Genomic DNA, 21,202 nt, shown 5'->3' with positions numbered 1-21,202 from the left:
TTCATTATTTACAAATTTTTTTATAAATTTCTTCGCAATATTTAATTATTTTCATAAATAATAAAATTTTTACAGGTATTTAATTTTTTTAGAAAATAATAAAATTCTTATTAGGAATTCAATTATTTTGATAAATAATAAAGCTAATTGCAGAATTTCAATTATTTTTAATACAATTTTAATCGAATTCTTCAAAAAATGTTATTATTGAGGCATTTCACGTCAGAAATATCACGATTTGCAAAGGGTATGCCGATTTTCGCAAAACTTCGTGGGATTATAGTTCTATATAAGAGACTTCTTGCCCCCAAATTAAAAAAAAAAAAATTCAAAATTATTGAAGATACGCCATTTCGAATTTTAATATTAATTTTATAAAATTTTGAATATCTCGGAATATTTTTTATGGATTTTTATGAAATTTACACATCTTTCAGGCAAAAGTATGTACTTTAAAATGCAAATAAATTTAATAAAAAAAATTAATTTTTAAATATAAAAATTAAAAAAAAATTTTTTAAACAATTTTTTGTTTATTTACTCCTTTCTGAGAAAAATGTTATTAACATATTTGGATTCCTTGTGAATTCACCTTTAATTTCATAAAAAAAATTGATGGAGACTCAACTGGTTCCGGAGATATTGAATTTTTTGTAAAAAATAGTCATAGTTACAGCAGCAATGCACGACTGCGGTAACGTACTACGCGACTTGTGCAGTATGGTGCTATGGCGCGGCGACGTTTTTTTTTACAAAAAATTCAATATCTCCGGAACCAGTTGAGTCTCCATCAATTTTTTTTATGAAATTAAATGTGAATTCATAAGGAATCCTAATATGTTAATAACATTTTTCTCAGAGAGGAGTAAATAAACAAAAAATTTGTTTTAAATTTTTTTATTTAAAAATTAATTTTTTTTTATTAACTTTATTTGCATTTTAAAGTACATACTTTTACCTGAAAAATGTGTAAATTTCATAAAAATCCATAAACAATATTCCGAGATATTCAAAATTTTATAAAATTAATATTAAAATTCAAAAAGGCGTATCTTTAATAATTTTGAATTTTTTTTTAAATTTGGGGGAAAGAAGTCTCTTATATAGAACTATAATCCCATGAAGTTTTACGAAAATCGGCATACCCTTTGCAAATCGTGATATTTCTGACGTGAAAAGCCTCTATTCTTAAAAATTTTATTAAAATTTATCAAAGAAATTTAATTATTTTAATAACCTTTGCTACAATTTATTTATTAGAATTTAAATATTATTTTTAATAAATTTTTGATTAAATTTCTTTAAAGAATAAAATTATTACATTCAAAATTTTTAATGCAATTCTTTGCGTAAATTATCAATTATCTTTATAAATAATAAAATTCTTCTCTAAAATTGAATTATTTTCAAAAAATTTAATAAATTCATTTATTTATTCATTTAAATTTTCATTCATTTATTCATTTATTTAAATTTAATAATTTCTTGTCAAAATTTCAATTATTTTCAAAAATTTTCTCTAATTTAATTAATTTTAATATCTACTATTTTAATAAAATTTTGCAAAAGAATTCAAATTATTTGATAATTGATTGATACAATTCTTAAAAAGAATTCAATTTTAAGAAACATGTAATTATTTAATAAATTTTCAATAAATTGTTTTGTTTTGTATTTAAATAATGAAATTCTCGTTCAATTTTTTCATAAAAATTGATTTAAAAATGGATTTCAGTTAAAATTTTAGATTATAATTGAATATTAAAAGTATTAGAGTGTAAAGTTTTAGAAATATAATAATTAAATTTTGAAAAGGTTTCAGATTCAAATCTTTGAAAATTTGAATTTTTTATATTTTTAACTAACAATTCTGTGAAATTAATTTTTTGAGAAATTTTAATTGCGGATTTTTTTTTATATTATTTGAAGTTTTTATTTTCTAATACATATTTAATTGAAGAATTTACAAATAATTGAAATTTCGTAAAATTGAATATTGTAAAGAAATAGATTTGAAAATTGTCAAAGAATTTTTTCGAAAATTATTAAAAATAATCGATTTTAAGAAGAATTTTAGTTAAAAATTCTTGAAAATAATAATTGAATTGATAATGATTTTATCATTCTATCTTTAATTATTATAAAACATGAAGTAATCGATCGCTCCGAGTCGAAGAATCGGAGTTATCGATATCTTCATGTTTTTTAGTTATGAAAAAATCTAATTTATAGTTTTAAGTAAAATGTTCTCTTATATATATTTTTGTCAGTAATTGGTCCGTAAATGGTCCGTAATTTTTCATTTTTGGTCCGTAAAGTCCGTAATTGAAGGGCTACATAAAATAAGGGGACGAACGCGAGGCTTGGAAGGGATACTACCAGTCGGGTAGCAGTGACAAGCCTTGAGCCGCTCGCTCACAGGTCTCCTCAGAAGTGGGCAGGTTATTCTAAAATGTAACGCTGCAAACTTGGTGGGGAGTTGTTCCAAATGACTTCCAGATTTCAAATTTTCAAACCGATAAATCGTACCTGATCCTCTTTTCGAATTATCTCTTTTACAGATAGTCGGAAACTTAAAAATGTATTATCTTAATGTGGAAGCTTTGATTCAGAAGACTGCTGATTTTTCGTTATTAAAAAATTTTTAGACAAAGATTTTATAGATAATTATGTTCATGATTTTGAGAAAAGTGGGGGTAGGGGAGAGTGGGTCAAGACGGGGTACTTAAGGTTTAAAGCGCAAAAAACGAAAATTATCGAATACAAATTATATTATTTTATTTAATATCCATCTTTGGGAATCAGTCTTTAGTAATAAAGGCGCACAAAGGCCATTTGTTTCTTAAAAAATCATAAAATTAATAATATGGAAAAATTGCAAATCTCCCTATCTTGACCCACCGGCGCGGTACTAAAAAAGCAGCCTATTTCTGTCGACAAATTTTACAAGTAAAGGTTGCATCTTCATCTTCGTCATTGGCACCAGCACAACGGCACGAAGCCCATTGGCCGCAGACAGAAGAAGCAGCCCAGCCTTCATTTGAGTCTAAATAATAACCATTACAATTTATAGAGATCCCCAAGGAGCACGTAAGTTTATCTTGACATCACTGTAATATTACATTGGAGATTCGTTATATTACACTGTAATATTACAGTGATCTTACTGGGATATCAAAATGTCCGCCTGGAGGTAATATTACGTTGTTACATCAAGAGAATATTACCTGGTAATATTAAGGTAATATTACACTGTAATATTAACGTAATGTTAAGGTAATATTCAGATAAAATTAGAATAATTTTATAATTTAGAAAAAAACATTTCACAAAGTTGGACTCGAACCCAGAACCATGTGCATAGTAATCATGAGTCTTACCACTGAGCCAAACTTACTTGTAGTGTATTAAGATTCTCGACGGTATATAATCTTTGTAAGTTTTTTAAAGTTCTTCATATTTTATCAAAAATCTTAATACACTACAAGTAAGTTTGGCTCAGTGGTAAGACTCTTGATTACTGTGCGCAAGGTTCAGGGTTCAAGTCCAGCTTTGTGAAATGTTTTTTTCTAAATTATAAAATTATTCTAATTTTATCTGAATATTACCTTAACATTACGTTAATATTATCTTAATATTACCAGGTAATATTCTCTTGATATAACAACGTAATATTACCTCCAGGCGGACATTTTGATATCCCAGTAAGATCACTGTAATATTACAGTGTAATATAACGAATCTCCAATGTAATATTACAGTGATGTCAAGATAAGCTTACGTGCTCCTTGGGGACAAGGTGTATTTTCCACTTTACCATCGCTAATTATTGATTTAACCTGACAAGCTTTTTTCTTATTTATTCAGTCTTGATTTAAGTAGTTTTCTTAACTTCCCTTATTTCTCTTTTCTTTTGCTTCATTTGTGTACCCCGCCTTGCCCCACTCTTCCCTACCCTATCTTGCCCGCACCTACGAAATTGAATAAAATGATTAATTACTACAATTTACGATTCAGCAAAGAAAGAAACATATGCTTCCCTTCTTCTGTAACCCTTGCCAGCTATAAAAAATTTTATATAGTTCATTAACTGTTATTATTAAATAATAAACACCTCCTAAAAAAAGTGAAAAATTCACAAGAAAATCGTCGAAAACAGTTTTTTTAGTAAAACAGATAAAAAATTTGTTTTCATGGCTTTTAGGTTTTGTAAACAAGAGACTATCGTCTCGGTGCAGTATTATGTAAAATATAATCGCGATTGGTTAATTCGTTTGTTAAATAGGGCCGGTACCCCGTCTTGCCCCACTCTCCCCTATAAGTCCCAAAAATCACTTGTTAGTTTTTGTAAATACAACTGTTTTAAGAAATGATTGGATTGGTTTAAAATTTGTTACTCAGGGGTTTCTGGTCGCTGATTGCGAATATGATGTCAAAATAAAAATATCTGTGGACAAATTCCTAATCAGCGAAACCCCGCGAGTAACGTGTTTCAGGCAAATTGAATCGATTTTTAAAAGTCGATCGCCTATCTGTATAAGAGATAATTCGAAAAGAGGATCAGGTACGATTTATCGGTTTGAAAATTTTGAATCTGGAAGTCATTTGGAACAACTCCCCACCAAGTTTGCAGCGTTACATTTTAGAATAACCTGCCCACCTCTGAGGAGACCTGTGCGCTGCTACCTGACTGATATTATCCCTTTCAACCACGCGTTCGTCCCCTTATTTTATGTAGCCCTTCAATTTTAAATACTTTCACTGGTTCGAGCCCTGACAGAACGTCAAAGTTATGTCAGAATATGAGAAAATTAACTATTGTTCAAGATTTTATGTATTTCTATTACACTAGTTTAGAAATTATGTTGGGTAAGATTTTGAAAATATTATTTTTTTGACTAATGTAAATGATAATGACTAATGAAACGAAATAATGGTTCGTTTCTCAGTTATTGCAAGAAATATGGGAAATGGTGAGTAACAAATATAAAATTGTTAAAATTTGGACAGAACGTCATTTTTCTTTATGGCGAGGATGTATTGCTTGTATGAATATTATTGGTATTCTTTGGTTTATCGTTGCTGAAAATCGAAAAAAGCGATTTTTTTTTAAGTTTTTCTAAAATTTACGCGCTTTATTGCTTCTAATAAATTATATAAACATCTGTTCTGTATATTTTTATAATTGCATGTTGAAAATAATTACAAAAAAGTTTCTTATTTTTCATGATTATTATTTATTTATTTATATAGAAAAAATAAGTTCCTAGGGCTAACAAGCCCTCAAAGGAACAGTACATAGTAATAATATTTATTTATAATAGGTTACATCTTCACGAAGTTGCATCCAGCAATATTTTAATTATTATATAATTTCTTTTCGACCAAAAGTTTGAGTGTTCGTAAGAAAAATAAAAAGTTTATTTTTATTACAAACCAAAAAATACCAATAATATTCGTACAAGCAATACATCGTCATAAAGAAAAATAACGTTCTTTCCAAATTATAACAATTTTATATTCGTTGCTGGTAGTAGGTCGCCAGTTTATTAAGTATGATATTTTTATTTATTTATTTTTTTATTTTCTTTTTTATTATACTAGCCCCACATATCCTTGGAGTGCGGAATCCAAGGTATATATTATTTATTATTTCCCAAAATTCCCTAAGCAAAAAAAAATCATTTTCGTTTTCAGCGACTCTCAATTAGCCTGAAAATCACATTTCCAAAAAGGTACCCAACATGAAAAAGGAAATAATTATTTATTTCTAATAATACTTCTAAGAATTGAAATGAGATTGATGCAAGCGATAAATTACTTTGTCATAATATTTCAATAAGTGTTGTGCACCACGGTTCTCCCGCCCTTTCTATCCATGGTAAAAATAAAGGTAAATAGTTATAATTATTATTATTATTATTATTATTATTATTATTATTATTATTATTATTATTATTATTATTATTATTATTATTATTATTATTATTATTATTATATTTTTTCGACAGACTAATAAAAAATGGTGAAGTCAACTACAATATAGCTGTCAACTGTAGTCATAGTAAATCTGAGATAAATGAAATCATACTTATTTCTTAAGAGCTTACTAAATAACAATTTGACAAAAATTTTGTAACAACATTTTTTGTAGATATTAATAATACAGGCAAACCTCTATACGGCGGAAACTCGCCTGGTAGAAGTAGAAGGGATTATATATCAGTGAGAGTTGTGACTGTGTGAGTGCCATGAAATTCAGGGCCAAAAAGTTTCGAATTGTAATTTTTATACGGATGTTTTTTTATTTAAATTATTTAATTTATATTTGATTTATAATTTTTGTTCATTTTGTGATATATTTTATATATTATAAAAAATGATAAAATAAATAGAAAAACAAATCAAAGTAATTTTAAAAAAAAATAATTATATTTAAAATTCGTCGCAAAAATTAAATTATTTTTTATAAATAATAAAATTCTCCTGAGGAATTCAATTATTTTCAATACAATTTTAATAAACTTTAAAAATCAAATTTTAAAATTATTAACAGACACGATTATTTTAAAAAGTTGAAAAATTCTTTGTATAATTCAATTATACTTTCAAAATTTTTAATTATAACTATTAAAGAAACTCCATTATTTTAAAAAAGTTTAAAGATATTCTTTAAAAGAATTTACTTAGGATTTTTATAAATTTTAATTAAATTTTTCGCGAGAATTCGATTATTTTCATAAATAATAAAATTCTGCGAAGGAATTCAATTATTCTCAAATTTTTTGACAAAATTCTTTGCAAGAATTCAATGATTTTTAACACATATTTTTAAATAAGGTTATTAATAAATTATCATAACTTCTATTTCATATTTAAAGATCATATATATGATTTAAAATGGTTGATACATCCCTGAACGTTCACTCACTAATAGCATTTTAACGAACCTCTCTACGGTGGAATCGTCTAATTGCTTTCCGCCGTAGAGAGGTTTTCCTGTATCTACAATTTTTATTCAAAACTTTTTTCCTATCTTTAACAATACAAAATTTATAATTAGGTATAATTTACATTATAGAACAGAAACACTTCGGAGATAATTTAAAGGAAATTTTCTAATGAATAATTTGATTGGTAAAAGTTTTGATTATATTTATTGATTTTGGATAACTGCAAAGAGGGCGGACAATCATGGCCCTCACTCACTTTGAACCATTTTCTAGAGAATCGATAAATATTTGGTACGTATTTTTTTATTTTGGCAGGCATGCTATTTTCGAGGTTGAAAATGGGGGTAAAAATAAAAAAACCTTAAGTATGTGCGCAAAGATCAGTTTGATGCAGTTTTTTTAAATTCAGCGAATTCGCTTTAAATTCGTTATTCCAAGGTTTTTGGAGTCGCTGATTACGAATACGAAGTCCGATTTGCAAATTTCAAAACAGCGGATGACTTTATGTTTAATATTTATTTGATTCGCTTAAAAATCGTTACTCGGGGATTTTTGAAGTCGCTGATTACAAATACTGGCATCGGTATTTCTAGCAGGGCTAAAAGTATTGTTAAATTTTAAATAAACAAAGAATATTTTTTTAATAAAACGACGTTTTCTATATAGTTATAGAGTGTCTTTGTTGAACTAAGAAAGATCTAGATCAAGAAAATCAACAGGGATTTCACTGATTTCTAAATATTCAGTTAAATTCTTCTGCACTTGACTTTTGACTGAAAATAGTGTTAAAAAAACAAAAAAAAATTTTGAACTATGTTCTTAAATAGTTCAAAATTTAGGTGCGGGTCCCCTTAATAATTTTCCAAAAGTTTTTCCAGAATTCAATTATTTAAGTGCAAATATTCAATTTTTTATAATAATAAATGATAACTGTAACTATCTACGTTTTTTCAAAGTTATTATAAGATATTATATTTTCAAAAAATTATAATAATGAAATTTAAAAAATTTATTTTTTAAAAATATTTTTATATAATTTTTTGAAGACAATTTTCATTTTTAAATTTACAGACTTTCATTACCCATAATGAATCGAGTATTCAAAAATTTTATTTTAGTGCAATCAAACATAGAATACAGTCAATAGGGTTTAAGGCATAATGATCAGATTGAAAAATATTGTAATATAGATGGCTGATTGGAAATTTAATATTGTAGCTTTAACGTTTAAGTAACGTTAAAAAGAAATGCCTTTTTCAAGAATTGCAAGTATAGTTCGTCTGAAATCCAAAAAGGTAATTGATTTACATTTATTATAAGATTATCTAGTTATCCCAATTATTTCGATTGGATTTCTTTTTTTATTCAAAACTTTTTTTCCTATGACTGAAAATCGACATGATTTTTTTTAAAGAAAATCATACTCTTGACTTTGACAAGTCGCCATTTTGTCAAATATATATGAATTATTTTTTAAGTTTTTCGATTGATAACTAGGTAATCTTATAATAAATGTAAATCAATTTCATTTTTGTATTTCAGACGAACTATACCCAGTGAGAAATTTCTCACCGGTCCAATATCGGTCCAATAAAGGCTCCCAATATTGGACCAATATGGGCTGATGCTTGGGATGTAACGGCATCGCCAATCATCGGTTGTCAATATTGGTCCAATATTGGCCGAATATTGGCAACCAAGAGAAAAAATTTTTTTAAATAAATTTTTTTTAATTAAATAATAATAATAAAAAATTAATGTTTATAATTTTTGTTTAATATATTTATTTGTTTAATTATTTATTTTTAATAATTCATGTAAATAATAAATAATTTATTATTTATAAATTATAATTATTTAAAAATGCAGCAGCTATTAGGAAATAGCATTCTGCAAAAAAATTCTATCATTGAAAAATCAATTATAGGCGAGAGATATCTGCGTCTTTAAATAGATTCGCAGATGATAGACAAGAGATATCCGCGTCATTAAACAGATTCGCAGTTATACTCTGGTCTTGCGACGAATCTCTCGATACTTAGATACACTGGAGTCGCCGTGTCAGTTGCGAGAACGGTTACAGCGTCCCTCTTGCGGCAGAGATAAGAATTGTCACGTAAACTGCTAAACGCTTTACCGACCGCCTTATTATACCCGCAGTTTACGTGACAATTCTTATCTCCGCCGAAAGAGGGACGCTGTAACCGTTCTCGCAACTGACACGGCGACTCCAGTGTATCTAAGTATCGAGAGATTCGTCGCGAGACCAGAGTATATCTGCGAATCCGTTTAATGACGCGGATATCTCTTGTCTATCATCTGCGAATCTATGTTAAGACGCGGATTTCTCTCGCCTATCATTGATTTTTCAATGATAGAATTTTTTTGCAGAATGCTATTTTCTAATAGCTGCTGCATTTTTAAATAATTATAATTTATAAATAATAAATTATTTATTATTTACATGAATTATTAAAAATAAATAATTAAACAAATAAATATATTAAACAAAAATTATAAACATTAATTTTTTATTATTATTATTTAATTAAAAAAAAATTATTTAAAAAATTTTTTTTCTCTTGGTTGCCAATATTCGGCCAATATTGGACCAATATTGACAACCGATGATTGGCGATGCCGTTACATCCCAAGCATCAGCCCATATTGGTCCAATATTGGGAGTCAATCGGCGCCCAGCACGGCAACCAATATTGGACCGATATTGGACCGATTAAAGTCTATTGGCAATTTCTCACTGGGTACTTGCGGAAGGCTAGTCACCGGAATTCATGTTTTTTTCTGAGAGCGTCACTTAATGGCTCGTTTCTCAGAAAGTTTTTGATAAAAAAATGTTTTCTTTTTTTAAATTAAAGCCTTATATATGTACTTTTAGGTAATAAATTGTATTTTTTAAAAAGTTTAATGGTTTATAAGGAAAAAATCTTGAAAAAAGTAAAAAAAACGATATCTTAAGAATTGTTTTTTCTTAATTTTGTACTTCATTTTCGGTTTCGGCTGGCCATTTTACATGAGAAATGAGAGCCAAATGTCGTGGATCAAAATCACTGTAAAATTAGTATGTACAACGATTTAAATCTGTGTTAAAACTTTGAAAATAACCACTATAGTAAAGTTTTTAAACTTCAAATATGAGAATTTGATTTTTTTTCTCTTTTTGAGCCTTTTGACTGCACTGGCACAGAAGTAGCCGCGAGTTCTTCATCAATACACCTCCTCAATTTTCTTTCACAGAAAATTCTAAATCAAATTCTTTAAACTCTCGCTTTCTATCCCATTTTAAGTTTATGATATTTGTTGTGCGCCGCGCCGCGCCGGCATATTTGCTGAATTGAAAAAATAACAAAAAGCTTAAAAATCCAATCACTATTTGTCGTTTATCGACAGCACGTCGACAGCATGCTATGTGGGAATCATAAGCCATGACTAATGTGCCAGAGATAGTGGGGGACTTCTAATGAAAGTCAAGGTTCTTGATGGACCTCCAAAATATTACTTAATTAGAGTCGTTTCTTCTCGAGTCAAAATTATGGAGAGAAATACTTCCTTTCACGTCAAGTGGATTTTAAATCATTTGAAACCGCAGTCTCTAATTTTATTTTTCAGTTCTTATTTTTTTCTTTAATAGACCAATAACAAAAATTAAATAATAATTAATACATTTTTATAAAGTAATAGATTCAATAAAAAATTTACCTATTAAAATTAAAGTTTAATAATGAATTTAATAAAAGTCATGATTAAATAACAAATTGAATAGAAATAAAGATTTAATGATAAATATTTGTTTGTATTTAATAAAGACACATTACTTATTATATTTATGTATATGGAAAATATAAATGGCGGGAAGGTCATGCATATGAAATCAGTAAATGTAAAATAAAAATATACGCATCTAAATAATAATTTTTTTATTATCGGCATGGTAATCAAAACAAAAGTTTAAGAATTATCGAATGAGTTTAAAAAAATTTATTTACAAATTTTTGTTTGAAAATTATTTTTATAGTTCTTAAAAAACATAATCTTTTTCTGAGTTTCATGTATAATAAAATCGAGTTCAGAATATTGAATGGTATTTTACCGAAGTTTGAATAAATTATCGACGAATTTCGAAATCGCCTTGAAGATTTTTGTCATAGAATCCATAATAGTTATGGTGGGAGAAGTTCTTGATGAACCCAGTCTTTTTTTCTATAAGACAATTAGGGATTTGAGTTACATTATCAGTCCAAGATTGCCTCTTTCTCTCGTTGGATGTTTTAAATGCGTAGTCCTATTTAAAAACACAAAAAGAACGAAAATATATATCTATTCAAAATTCAGGGTTTTTTCCATTTTATTCATTTGGAATTTAAATGGAATTCTATCAACAATCTTGTTTCATTATCGTTATAATTTATTTTTTTACTATTCGTAAGTTAATATTTAAATTTTTATTGATAATTTAATAGGTACTTAATTTATTTATGAATTTTTAATAAATTAAAATTATTAATTCAATATTTTTATTTTCATTTTCAGTGATTAAACGAAATGTTTTCTTACATAGGTTTTTTTATTATTATATTATTATTATTTGTATGTTCCTAGAGAAAAACTAATGAAATTTTTTTCAGAATCGTCAGCTTTGGACTGTTATACTGCGAAAGGTGAATATGGAAGTTGCATTGAAATTCGGAGTTGTCCAGCAATGGTGGAAATTCTTAAAATGTATCCTCTGCAAAGTGAAACTGTGAAATATTTAAAAGAATCGAGATGTCGAGTTGCAGGATCATCAACTTCAGAAGTTATTATTTGTTGCCCTTCGCATTCATCATTATCATTCACAACATCAAATCCAAGTTGGAATGCCAGTGATCATAATTTACTTCCTACGAATTGCGGACAAGAAACTATGGGCAGAATTGTTGGCGGAGAAGTCACGGATATCGACGAATTTCCCTGGATGGCTCTGTTGGAATATCAAACACGTTAGTATTTTATTCATTTAAAAAAAGAAAATAAATATGGGTAATTCTACGTGAAATTTTTCTATGACATTTTAAAATCGGTTAAACATATTTTTTTCTCGTCCTTTATATTTTTATTTTTCTTCAACTTTTAAGTAATCTAAAAAAATTTGTTTTTAAATTTGGACATGATTAATTTAAATTTTTTATTTATTTATTTATACCTGATAATATACAGAAAATTTTCCTGAAAGTCCCGAGATGGACCTATGTTACGCATCACAGTGTGATTTTTTTTTACAATTGACTGTTCGAAACTGTCTACATCTAATAAGTTTTAACCGATTTGAATGTTAAAATGAAAAATTGAAGAATATATAGACAGAATCAACTTGCAACTTGCAAGCGAATTTTAAAAAATTGTTTAAACTCCTTAAACTCAATCGGCCAATCTCGGGACTTTTAAGAAAGTTTTCTGTATATTATCAGGTATAAATAAATAATGAAAAAATTAAAATTAATCATGTCCAAATTTAAAAAAAATTAATTTCTTTATAAAGAAATAATTTTTTAAAATTAAAAATTAATTTTTTCTTTTAAATTAAGTAGGGGAGATAATAAAATAATGTAAATAACCTGTGAACGCACTATTTTGTGATGCATATGTTGCATGAGGTTTTAGGGACATGTCATTTTTGCGAATACTATAATTTATTTCATATTAATGACCTATTTTATATTATATTCTTTGCATAGAACCACTTTATCAATAAATAAATAAAGAATTTATTTTAAAACACAAATTAGCAATCGAGCTGCTGAAAACAAACAAGTCTGAAAACTATAATTCATTTTATTATTATATTATATTAATTACATATTTTACATTATATATTATATTCTTTGCATATAACTACCTACAAATAAATAAACAAAGAATTGATTTGATTTTTCTACAAAAAAACGAAAATTTGTGTCTCTCTCTTTAATAAATTATCCGTGTCCGGTTTAGCCCCACCAATTTTGGGATTTTCGTTTTTGAGGTAGTCACCTTCGAAGCAATATATCACCAAAGCTACTGTAGTTTTTTAAAAACGAACAAGTGCGATTTGTCTTTTCAAAGTTATAAGCTACTGAAAATAGGTCTACTTTTAAAAATCCTAAATTTCGAAAATTTGGACAGTTATAAAAAAATAAAAAAATACTTATTTAATATTTTTCTATAAAGAACGAAAAAAAATATGGTTAACCGATTTTAAAATTTCGTAGAAAAATTTCACGTAGAAATTGACCATATACACTACCGTCGGAAATTATCGGTACGGCTCCACACGCACGGCCCAGAAACATAACAAAATTTAAATCACGATTTTCTGTATAAACAAATGTCAGAAAATTAACAAATATACCATTAGAAAGCTTATAATATTCTACTTTGAATAATACACAATTAAAATTTTTTAATACATTACACAAGATTATGGTAATCGACAAAAAAAAGAGAAATTAAAAAATGAAATTTTTTTTGACAATTTTTAAACTTCTGCATATTTTTTAAAAATTATAGACAAAATTTAAAACGTATATGATGTCATATCCTTCAAGTCTCAACTTTAATTTAAGATCGAAAAAATTAAAAAATCTTATTCGGTTCGCGAGATATCATTATAAATGTCAGAGCATGTTTTTGGTATTGAAATAGTCAATTTTGTACGGTTTTTGACTAAAAATGCTGTGCCGTTTATAATGATATCTCGCGAACCGAATAAGATTTTTTTTACTTTTTTTATCTTAAATTAAAGATGAGACTTGAATGATGACATCTATTTAAGTTTCAAATTTTGTCAATGTAATTTTTAATTACATACAAAATAATTTTTATTACAAGAGAGGAAATTTATTTAAAGCTTCTTATAAACAATAGATATCCACTGAAATTATCTGATAAATAATTGTAATTTAATATTAGAAGAAAGATTGATGTTACATTTATAGTTCTGTCAATAGCAATTGTTTTGAAAACAATTTTGAATAAGACTTTTTTATTGCATGAAAAATCTACTAAGAATTATTTTGCACCAAAAATTGAATAAGAATGTTATTGCATTTGTTTTTATATATTAAGCATTATATGAACGGGAGGCGTCGATATTTTTAAAATTTGACCTTAATTTTTTTAAGTTATTAAATTTGCTATTTTCACCGAATTCGGTCAGTTTAATTTTAAAATAAACTATATTACAAAGGAAAGCTGACGTTTTTTGCATAAACAACTCAAATATTTATTGGAAATTTATTGTTAGACTAAAACATACTTTTAACAAAAACAACAATTTTTTTAATGTATATTATATAATTATAATTGTTATACTGAACATGGTGGTAATGTAAAAACTGTTTTTAAAAATATAAAAATTTCAATCTATTACAAATTTAATGTACTTTTAGAAAGAAAGAAAAATATTGTAAGAAAGTTAATTTTGGGGAAGTTGAGTCATTAATTTATCACGATACCAAAAATATTAGATTCTTAGAATCTTGTCGAATTTTTTTGAAACGTGATAGTCAGTGGTTTATGAGGTCGCTGCGCTGATAAAGAAAATCTGACTTTTAGATTCCTAATCACCGAGCCCAAAAAACCCAGAATAACAAGTTTCAAGCAAATCCTATCAACTTAAAAAATATCACTATGTTTGGTCGGCCATATTGGATCCGCCATTTTGAAATTTGACCTCACATTCGTATTCAGTGACCTTTTAAACCTTTAGAATAATCATTATTCTCATATTTTTGATGGATTTGAAATAGTTGAAGAGTATTAGTGACTCAACTTACATCGGACATGATAAAATTGTTAAGAAATTTTTGTTTTCGAAATTTGCATTCTCTTTTTGCTATTTTTTAAAAATTAAAGAATTGACTTAGCATGCATGCATGCTTTATGAATAGAGCATCAAAAGATCTTGAAACATGTTTGCCAATATTTTTGTCATTACACAGAAAAAATTTAACAATAAATTATAGACTGACCGGTGTCAAACGTAATTGATAAAACTGGGAAAATTTTTGTTAAGTTACGTTATTACTAGATAGGATAGGAGAGTAATAAGTATAAAATATTAATGAAATTCTTGGAATTTTAGCAAACGGAATAAAAACACTCTGCAGTGGCGTTGTAATCAATAAACGCTACGTATTATCAGCAGCTCACTGCATCAAAGGCAAGGGCCTTCCTAAAAATTATAGAGCCGTGAATGTTCGCCTCGGCGAATACGACACAACTTCTAATCCAGATTGTATTATTCAATCGGGCTATCAAGTTTGCGCCGACCCGATTGTGATAATTCCAATCCAGGAAATAATAACCCACGAGGATTATGTTCCGAATTCAAAAGGCCAACCAAATGACATTGCCTTATTGAGACTCTCAAAAGACATTGTATTCACAAATTACATTCAACCAATTTGTTTACCACAGAATTCAAATGTCGAAAGTCTGTTGTATACTGCCGGATGGGGTAGAACTGAATATGGAACAAATTCTGACAAGAAATTAAAATTATCAGTTCCTGCAGTTAGCATTGAAAGGTGTATTCCTTGGTATAGATCGGCAGGGGCTAATCTAGGACATGGACAAATTTGCGCTGGTGGCGATAAGGGAAGAGATTCATGCCGGGGAGATTCTGGTGGTCCACTTATGGCGAAATCGCGGGGAACTGTTGACAATAAACCAAAATGGGTTAGCGTTGGAATTGTTTCATTCGGACCATCGCCTTGTGGACGTGAAGGGTGGCCCGGCGTTTATACCAAAGTACACGATTTTATGCCATGGATTCTTCGTAATATGAGACCTGCTAAAAAATAGTCAATTAATTACTTATTTTACATTATATTCATCCTTTATTAGCTCGATTAATAAAAACTATTATATAATGCAGCTGAATAATTTAAATAAAATTTTATATTTGAACAAATAATTCTTGAGTTTTTAAAAGATTTTATCTATTTAGAACAACATTCAGGGTGTCTACAACACCTGGAAAACCGGGAAATGTCAGGGAATTTTTTTCATCATGACTTGAAATACTTTTGAACAATATTTTTATTGCCCAAAATTATTTTTATAAATTTTTAGTAAAAAATTAATAGTACCTAATAATGAATATTGCCTTTCTAATTTGCAATTCTCTTTTATTTTGAGAAATAATATGAACCACAGACATACATATACACGGAAAAAAATTTTTACTGTGGGGAACAGCTAATTTCAAAAATAAATAACATAAAGAATCTATTCAACTAATTCAGTGAATGATTTCCAATGCAGTAGTCAAACGGTCAAACTGTTTCTCTGATATAGAGAAAATGAATTTCACTGGTCAGCCATATTGGAAATATTTGACAGTTATTTCAATATTTAATTACGCACAGTTAATAAAATGATCAGCCAACATGATACATATATAAAACTAATACTTCCTTTAAAAAATCACGTTTGTTAATAATAAATAATAATAACCTTTGTTCAATTTTACATAATATTCATCTACTCCAGGATTTAAATGAATGAAAGTTTCATCAGTTTCTAATAGACACACATCTTCATTTTCTTTATAAGTAATAGTACTACCATTCGTGTAGTATTCATTAATTTTTTCAATCTATTTTCTTTAGTATTTAATATTAATTTAATTTAACATTATAATTTATAATAATAATGAATTATTAATGCAATATTGAAATTTTTATAAATTTTAAATTTAAATTATTAATAATCATTATAGTAAGAAATTATTCTATTAATGATTAATAATAATTTAAATATAACTGTATTTCAATTATAATGCAAATACTTCTCATAATAAGTACTGACTGGTATAGTAAATTACTAATATTATGAATCAAAATTTATTATTAATTAACTATATTAAATAATTACAAGTAAATATACATATATTAAATTAATATATTATAAATATACATTAAATAAATATATTAAATAATGTTAAAAGAATGGTCCGAATGTTTTGATTTATTTACCTACTTTTGCTGTATAATTAATTCAATAATTATACCAATTTGAAAAATGAGAACTTTTGTTAAGTTAAAAGAACAATTTTTATAATAGAATAATGTATTCTGAAATGTAAAAAATAAATTTGAAAGATTTGTATATATAAATTTTCATAAGACTTTACCAAAATTAGAAAGATGTACCAAAATTTTTATAGGTTATGTGTTCACACATTTCAGAAATAGTCAAGAATTTCAGAAATGATCAGGAATTTCAGAAATGGTCACAGCTTCGAAAATGGTGGAAGTAAAGTGGGAGGAGCTTGTAAAGTATTTGGTTAGGAATGGTGAGAAACGTTCGAAAACGTCAGAAGTGGTGAGACTGTTCAGGAATGTTCAGAAATTCTGACCATTCATGACGATTCCTGATTTTATTTTTAGTAGGGTTAATGAATACTACACGAATGGTAGTACTATTACTTATAAAGAAAATGAAGATGTGTGTCTATTAGAAACTGATGAAACTTTCATTCATTTAAATCCTGGAGTAGATGAATATTATGTAAAATTGAACAAAGGTTATTATTATTTATTATTAACAAACGTGATTTTTTAAAGGAAGTATTAGTTTTATATATGTATCATGTTGGCTGATCATTTTATAAACTGTGCGTAATTAAATATTGAAATAAGTTGAGAATAATTTTTACAGATTGTGGCACACAAAATGATTTAGGAGGCGCAAAGCGGAAAACTTTGACAATAAAGCAGCTGTTATTTTCCGAAATTAATTTTATTTTTCTCTCGCCTGACTCCATCTAAAAAAATTTTTTATTTTTATTATATTATATATAATTTAAAATATGCATTTCTTTAACACATGCACATGCATTTTCATAACCTTCAAATGTACATGTACATAAACGTATTATAACAAAATTAAATTTACTTTAGAGAAAATCTTAAAAATTTTGTTCATTAACAAAAAAACAATTTTAATTGTATTTAATTACAAAAGATAAATTATAATTTACAATTAATTTAAGAAACTTACCGCAGAAATGCAAGAAATCAGTTTCGCTAAAAATCCTGAAAATGTTTTGAAACGTTTGAAACTAACATAGTATCAAGTGAACATAGTAACAAGCGAACACAGTAACAGTCTAAGGGTACAGTCACACGATCAATGCATCTGCATGATGCATGCATGCACAAACATTTGACTGTTCACACCTCAATTTTTCGCTCTCGAAAAATCATTTTTCTGGCGGGATATTTAAAATTGATTAAAATTTAAAAATAACGTATTACTAATTATTACAATAAAAAATAAAAAAAATTGAACGTTTATTATAAGGAATTAATTGTAAATAAATTTCTCTTAATTAGTGGCATATTTTAATATTGTGAATTTTTATAATTTAAAATATGCCACTAATTAAGAGAAATTTATTTACAATTAATTCCTTATAATAAACGTTCAATTTTTTTTATTTTTTATTGTAATAATTAGTAATACGTTATTTTTAAATTTTAATCAATTTTAAATATCCCGCCAGAAAAATGATTTTTCGAGAGCGAAAAATTGAGGTGTGAACAGTCAAATGTTTGTGCATGCATGCATCATGCAGATGCATTGATCGTGTGACTGTACCCTAACAGAGGAACCGGTAAGTTCTCAAATGCGCCATGTTACGCGCCGAGTTACCGTTTAATACGCAACTCTAACAAAAGTGATTGATTGGCCGGATTCAACTTGGTTAAATCCTTTAAAAAGGAAGCGGGATAATTTAAATAAAACAATATTAAATTCCGTATAACGGAAGGGAAACCCGTTCGAAAGAAGATAATTTATTTGTCTCCTTTCGAAGGTAAAACCCTTTAAGTTTATTGAAGTACTTTGTTCAATCAAGCTGGCTAAGGAACTTGACGACAAGAACCTTTCTAGTCAAGCGCAAGATTAGAACTCTGCAAGTTTGTTGTCAGATGAGACGGAGATGCTCTCCGTCTTGTGTACATTTTAGTCCGAGTGCGCATGCTCGCTATGACGCGCACTCTTGTTGGATATGTATTCAACATCGAGACACTAACACTTTTAAGGCACGACACTGTGAATTCTATACACACATAAAGGAGTATCTCTTATACATACTATTCACTCATCATACTTTTCTATATTTCTAATAAATTGTTCGATTATGATTAATGAATCTAAATTACAATTACACCACATTAAAATGTGTGAAGTGTCTTACATTACAATTTATATTATACATAAACAATATAACTTGAAGATAATATAATATATACATAATTTCTAATATGTAAACATACTCATGTGCATATATACATCTGCACATCATACATGCATATATATATATATATATACCCAATGGGAAATTTACAACTGGCGTAGTACTGCGCCAGCACTGGCAGCACTGGCGGCAAGGCTGAGAGCCAGCACTGGCATGGCACTGGGATGATAACGCCGTCTGGCGCTGCCGAAGTACTGTCTGTCAGTGCTGCCAGACAGCGCTGGCGCAGCACTGGACCAGTGCTGGCTGAGAATATTGCCGCAATAAATGCCGTATTGCTATTAATTAGTCGTAAATTCATAATTATAAATAATTTAACAACAAAATGGTAAATAATATTAATAAATAGTTATTATTCATAAAATATTTCTCTTCTTAAAGAAATTGTATTGAAGATGGAGACTAACAATGGATATAGTAAATGAAGTAGAAAAAAATTGTTTATAACATTTAAAAATTAAATAATAAACAATTACAGTAAGTGTGCATTAGATTTTCATACGTTAGAACCTAACGATTGGAATCTAGAAATATCGCAAACCTATGAAAATAAACAAAATTGCTGACGAGGGGAATCGAACCTACGACCTACGGACTAACAGACTAACGCTCTAACCACTAAGCTAACGACACATGTGTACTGTAAAGTATTAACATCTCAGTATCATTCAGACATACAATTATTGAGTCAAAGATGAGAAAAAAATAGGGATACGTTAGAAATAATAAATTGAAATAAAATAAATTAAACTAAATTTTTTATAATTAAATTAAGTAATTTTACTTTACTTATTGCATTTAACATTTTACGTAATTCTTAAATTACGTGGTAATTTTTTAATAATTTGTTATTCATAGTAAGAAGTATAATAGTATTTTAATAGGAACCAAATTATTATTGAGATTAAAGTTTAAATTTTGTTTATAATTTTAATTTGTTTAAATAATTTATTATTTACAAAATTAGACAATTGTGTTAAATTGTTATTATTAAATTTAATAAGAATAAAAAATGAACAACTGAAAAGTAAAATATTAATTTTTTTCAATAAATTTATATTTATAAACATTTATAAACTTTTTTAATAATTTTTTTCAAGTTTATGTCAAAAAAGCAATGTTGGCAAAGAGCGTTGTGAACAATTTTTCTATACTCAGCCAGCACTTGCCGCCGTGGCTTGTCCAAGCTTTGGCGAAACAAAAATTCTGTACTGCGCCAGCACTAATTGTCGAGGCTCGGCTAGACTACGCCGAACAATCGTCTGAGTACTAAGCCAGTGGTGAACATCGGCACTACACTGGCATTTCCCATTGGGTATATATATATATAAATTATTATAGAAATTATAAATGAAATCAATTCATATTTATTTATCAGAAAAAATGCCAAATGTGGAATTTCCAAAACGTGCCTTTTTCATGAGAAAAAGGATATAACGAATTTTGCAGACAGATGTAATTTTATTGCTCTACCTAAAAAGGGTCATCTTAAGAAATTGGTTCGCATATTTTTATGACACCTTCTTTACCTACGGTTTACAACTCTATTGGATTTCTAGAAAACGTTGTTTTTTTAGTTGACAAGAAATTCTATTTCCTTATTACTGAAAATGTGTTTTTGAGTCTTAGACTAAGTTTTATGATTTTATTAGAAGAACACATTGCTTGGAAATCCCTAAGGCTATTTCTTAATTCTTCTTTTCATTCGTATTTTCAACATAAGAATGTTTTTTGAATACATTCCTACTTGAAGGTATATTTGTAAAAATACGATGCTAAGTTCAATTCAATCTCAAGGCTTTAATCAAAATATAATTAATATTATATTTTGCCGCGACATTTTAAACACATCTCGATTAATCGAGAAATACTCGAGCGAGATAATAGTCGCTCGTCACAGCCACTGGACAAATGCGCCACCGGTCAAATGCGCCACGGATCAATT

At 27.5% G+C, this 21,202-nt stretch overlaps 1 protein-coding gene and 1 long non-coding RNA gene across 2 annotated transcripts; one reads left to right on the top strand and one right to left on the bottom strand.

Moving 5' to 3' along the window:
• Nucleotides 1-10,934: 10,934 nt before the first annotated feature.
• LOC122505425 lies at nt 10,935-11,667 on the bottom strand. Its single transcript, XR_006301920.1, has 2 exons — nt 11,526-11,667; nt 10,935-11,253 (listed from the first exon to the last, which is right to left on the bottom strand). It is a non-coding gene; the product is annotated as an uncharacterized LOC122505425 (long non-coding RNA).
• On the top strand, nt 11,250-15,906 carry LOC122505420 (serine protease easter-like). Its single transcript, XM_043617030.1, has 3 exons — nt 11,250-11,393; nt 11,597-11,950; nt 15,073-15,906. Exons 1-3 carry the CDS (start codon nt 11,336-11,338, stop codon nt 15,792-15,794), a joined length of 1,134 nt encoding a protein of 377 aa, XP_043472965.1. The 5' UTR covers nt 11,250-11,335; the 3' UTR covers nt 15,795-15,906.
• The last annotated feature ends 5,296 nt before the right edge of the window (nt 15,907-21,202 follow it).

The sequence above is a fragment of the Leptopilina heterotoma genome, unplaced genomic scaffold (genome assembly GCF_015476425.1).
Source record: "Leptopilina heterotoma isolate Lh14 unplaced genomic scaffold, ASM1547642v1 Lhet_358, whole genome shotgun sequence".
Taxonomy (NCBI): domain Eukaryota; kingdom Metazoa; phylum Arthropoda; class Insecta; order Hymenoptera; family Figitidae; genus Leptopilina; species Leptopilina heterotoma.
The sequence above is the reverse complement of the archived record's forward strand: the minus strand, read 5'-3'. Positions and strand labels throughout refer to the sequence as shown.

What these genes read in the sequence shown, in the direction of transcription:
- LOC122505420 (XM_043617030.1), top strand. Translation starts at nt 11,336, where the DNA reads ATGGAATTCTATCAACAATCTTGTTTCATTATCGTTATAATTTATTTT. An exon ending in AATTTATTTTTTTACTATTC is followed by an intron (nt 11,394 to 11,596) that starts GTAAGTTAATAT and finishes AATTTTTTTCAG; the next exon opens with AATCGTCAGCTTTGGACTGT. An exon ending in TCTGTTGGAATATCAAACAC is followed by an intron (nt 11,951 to 15,072) that starts GTTAGTATTTTA and finishes TTGGAATTTTAG; the next exon opens with CAAACGGAATAAAAACACTC.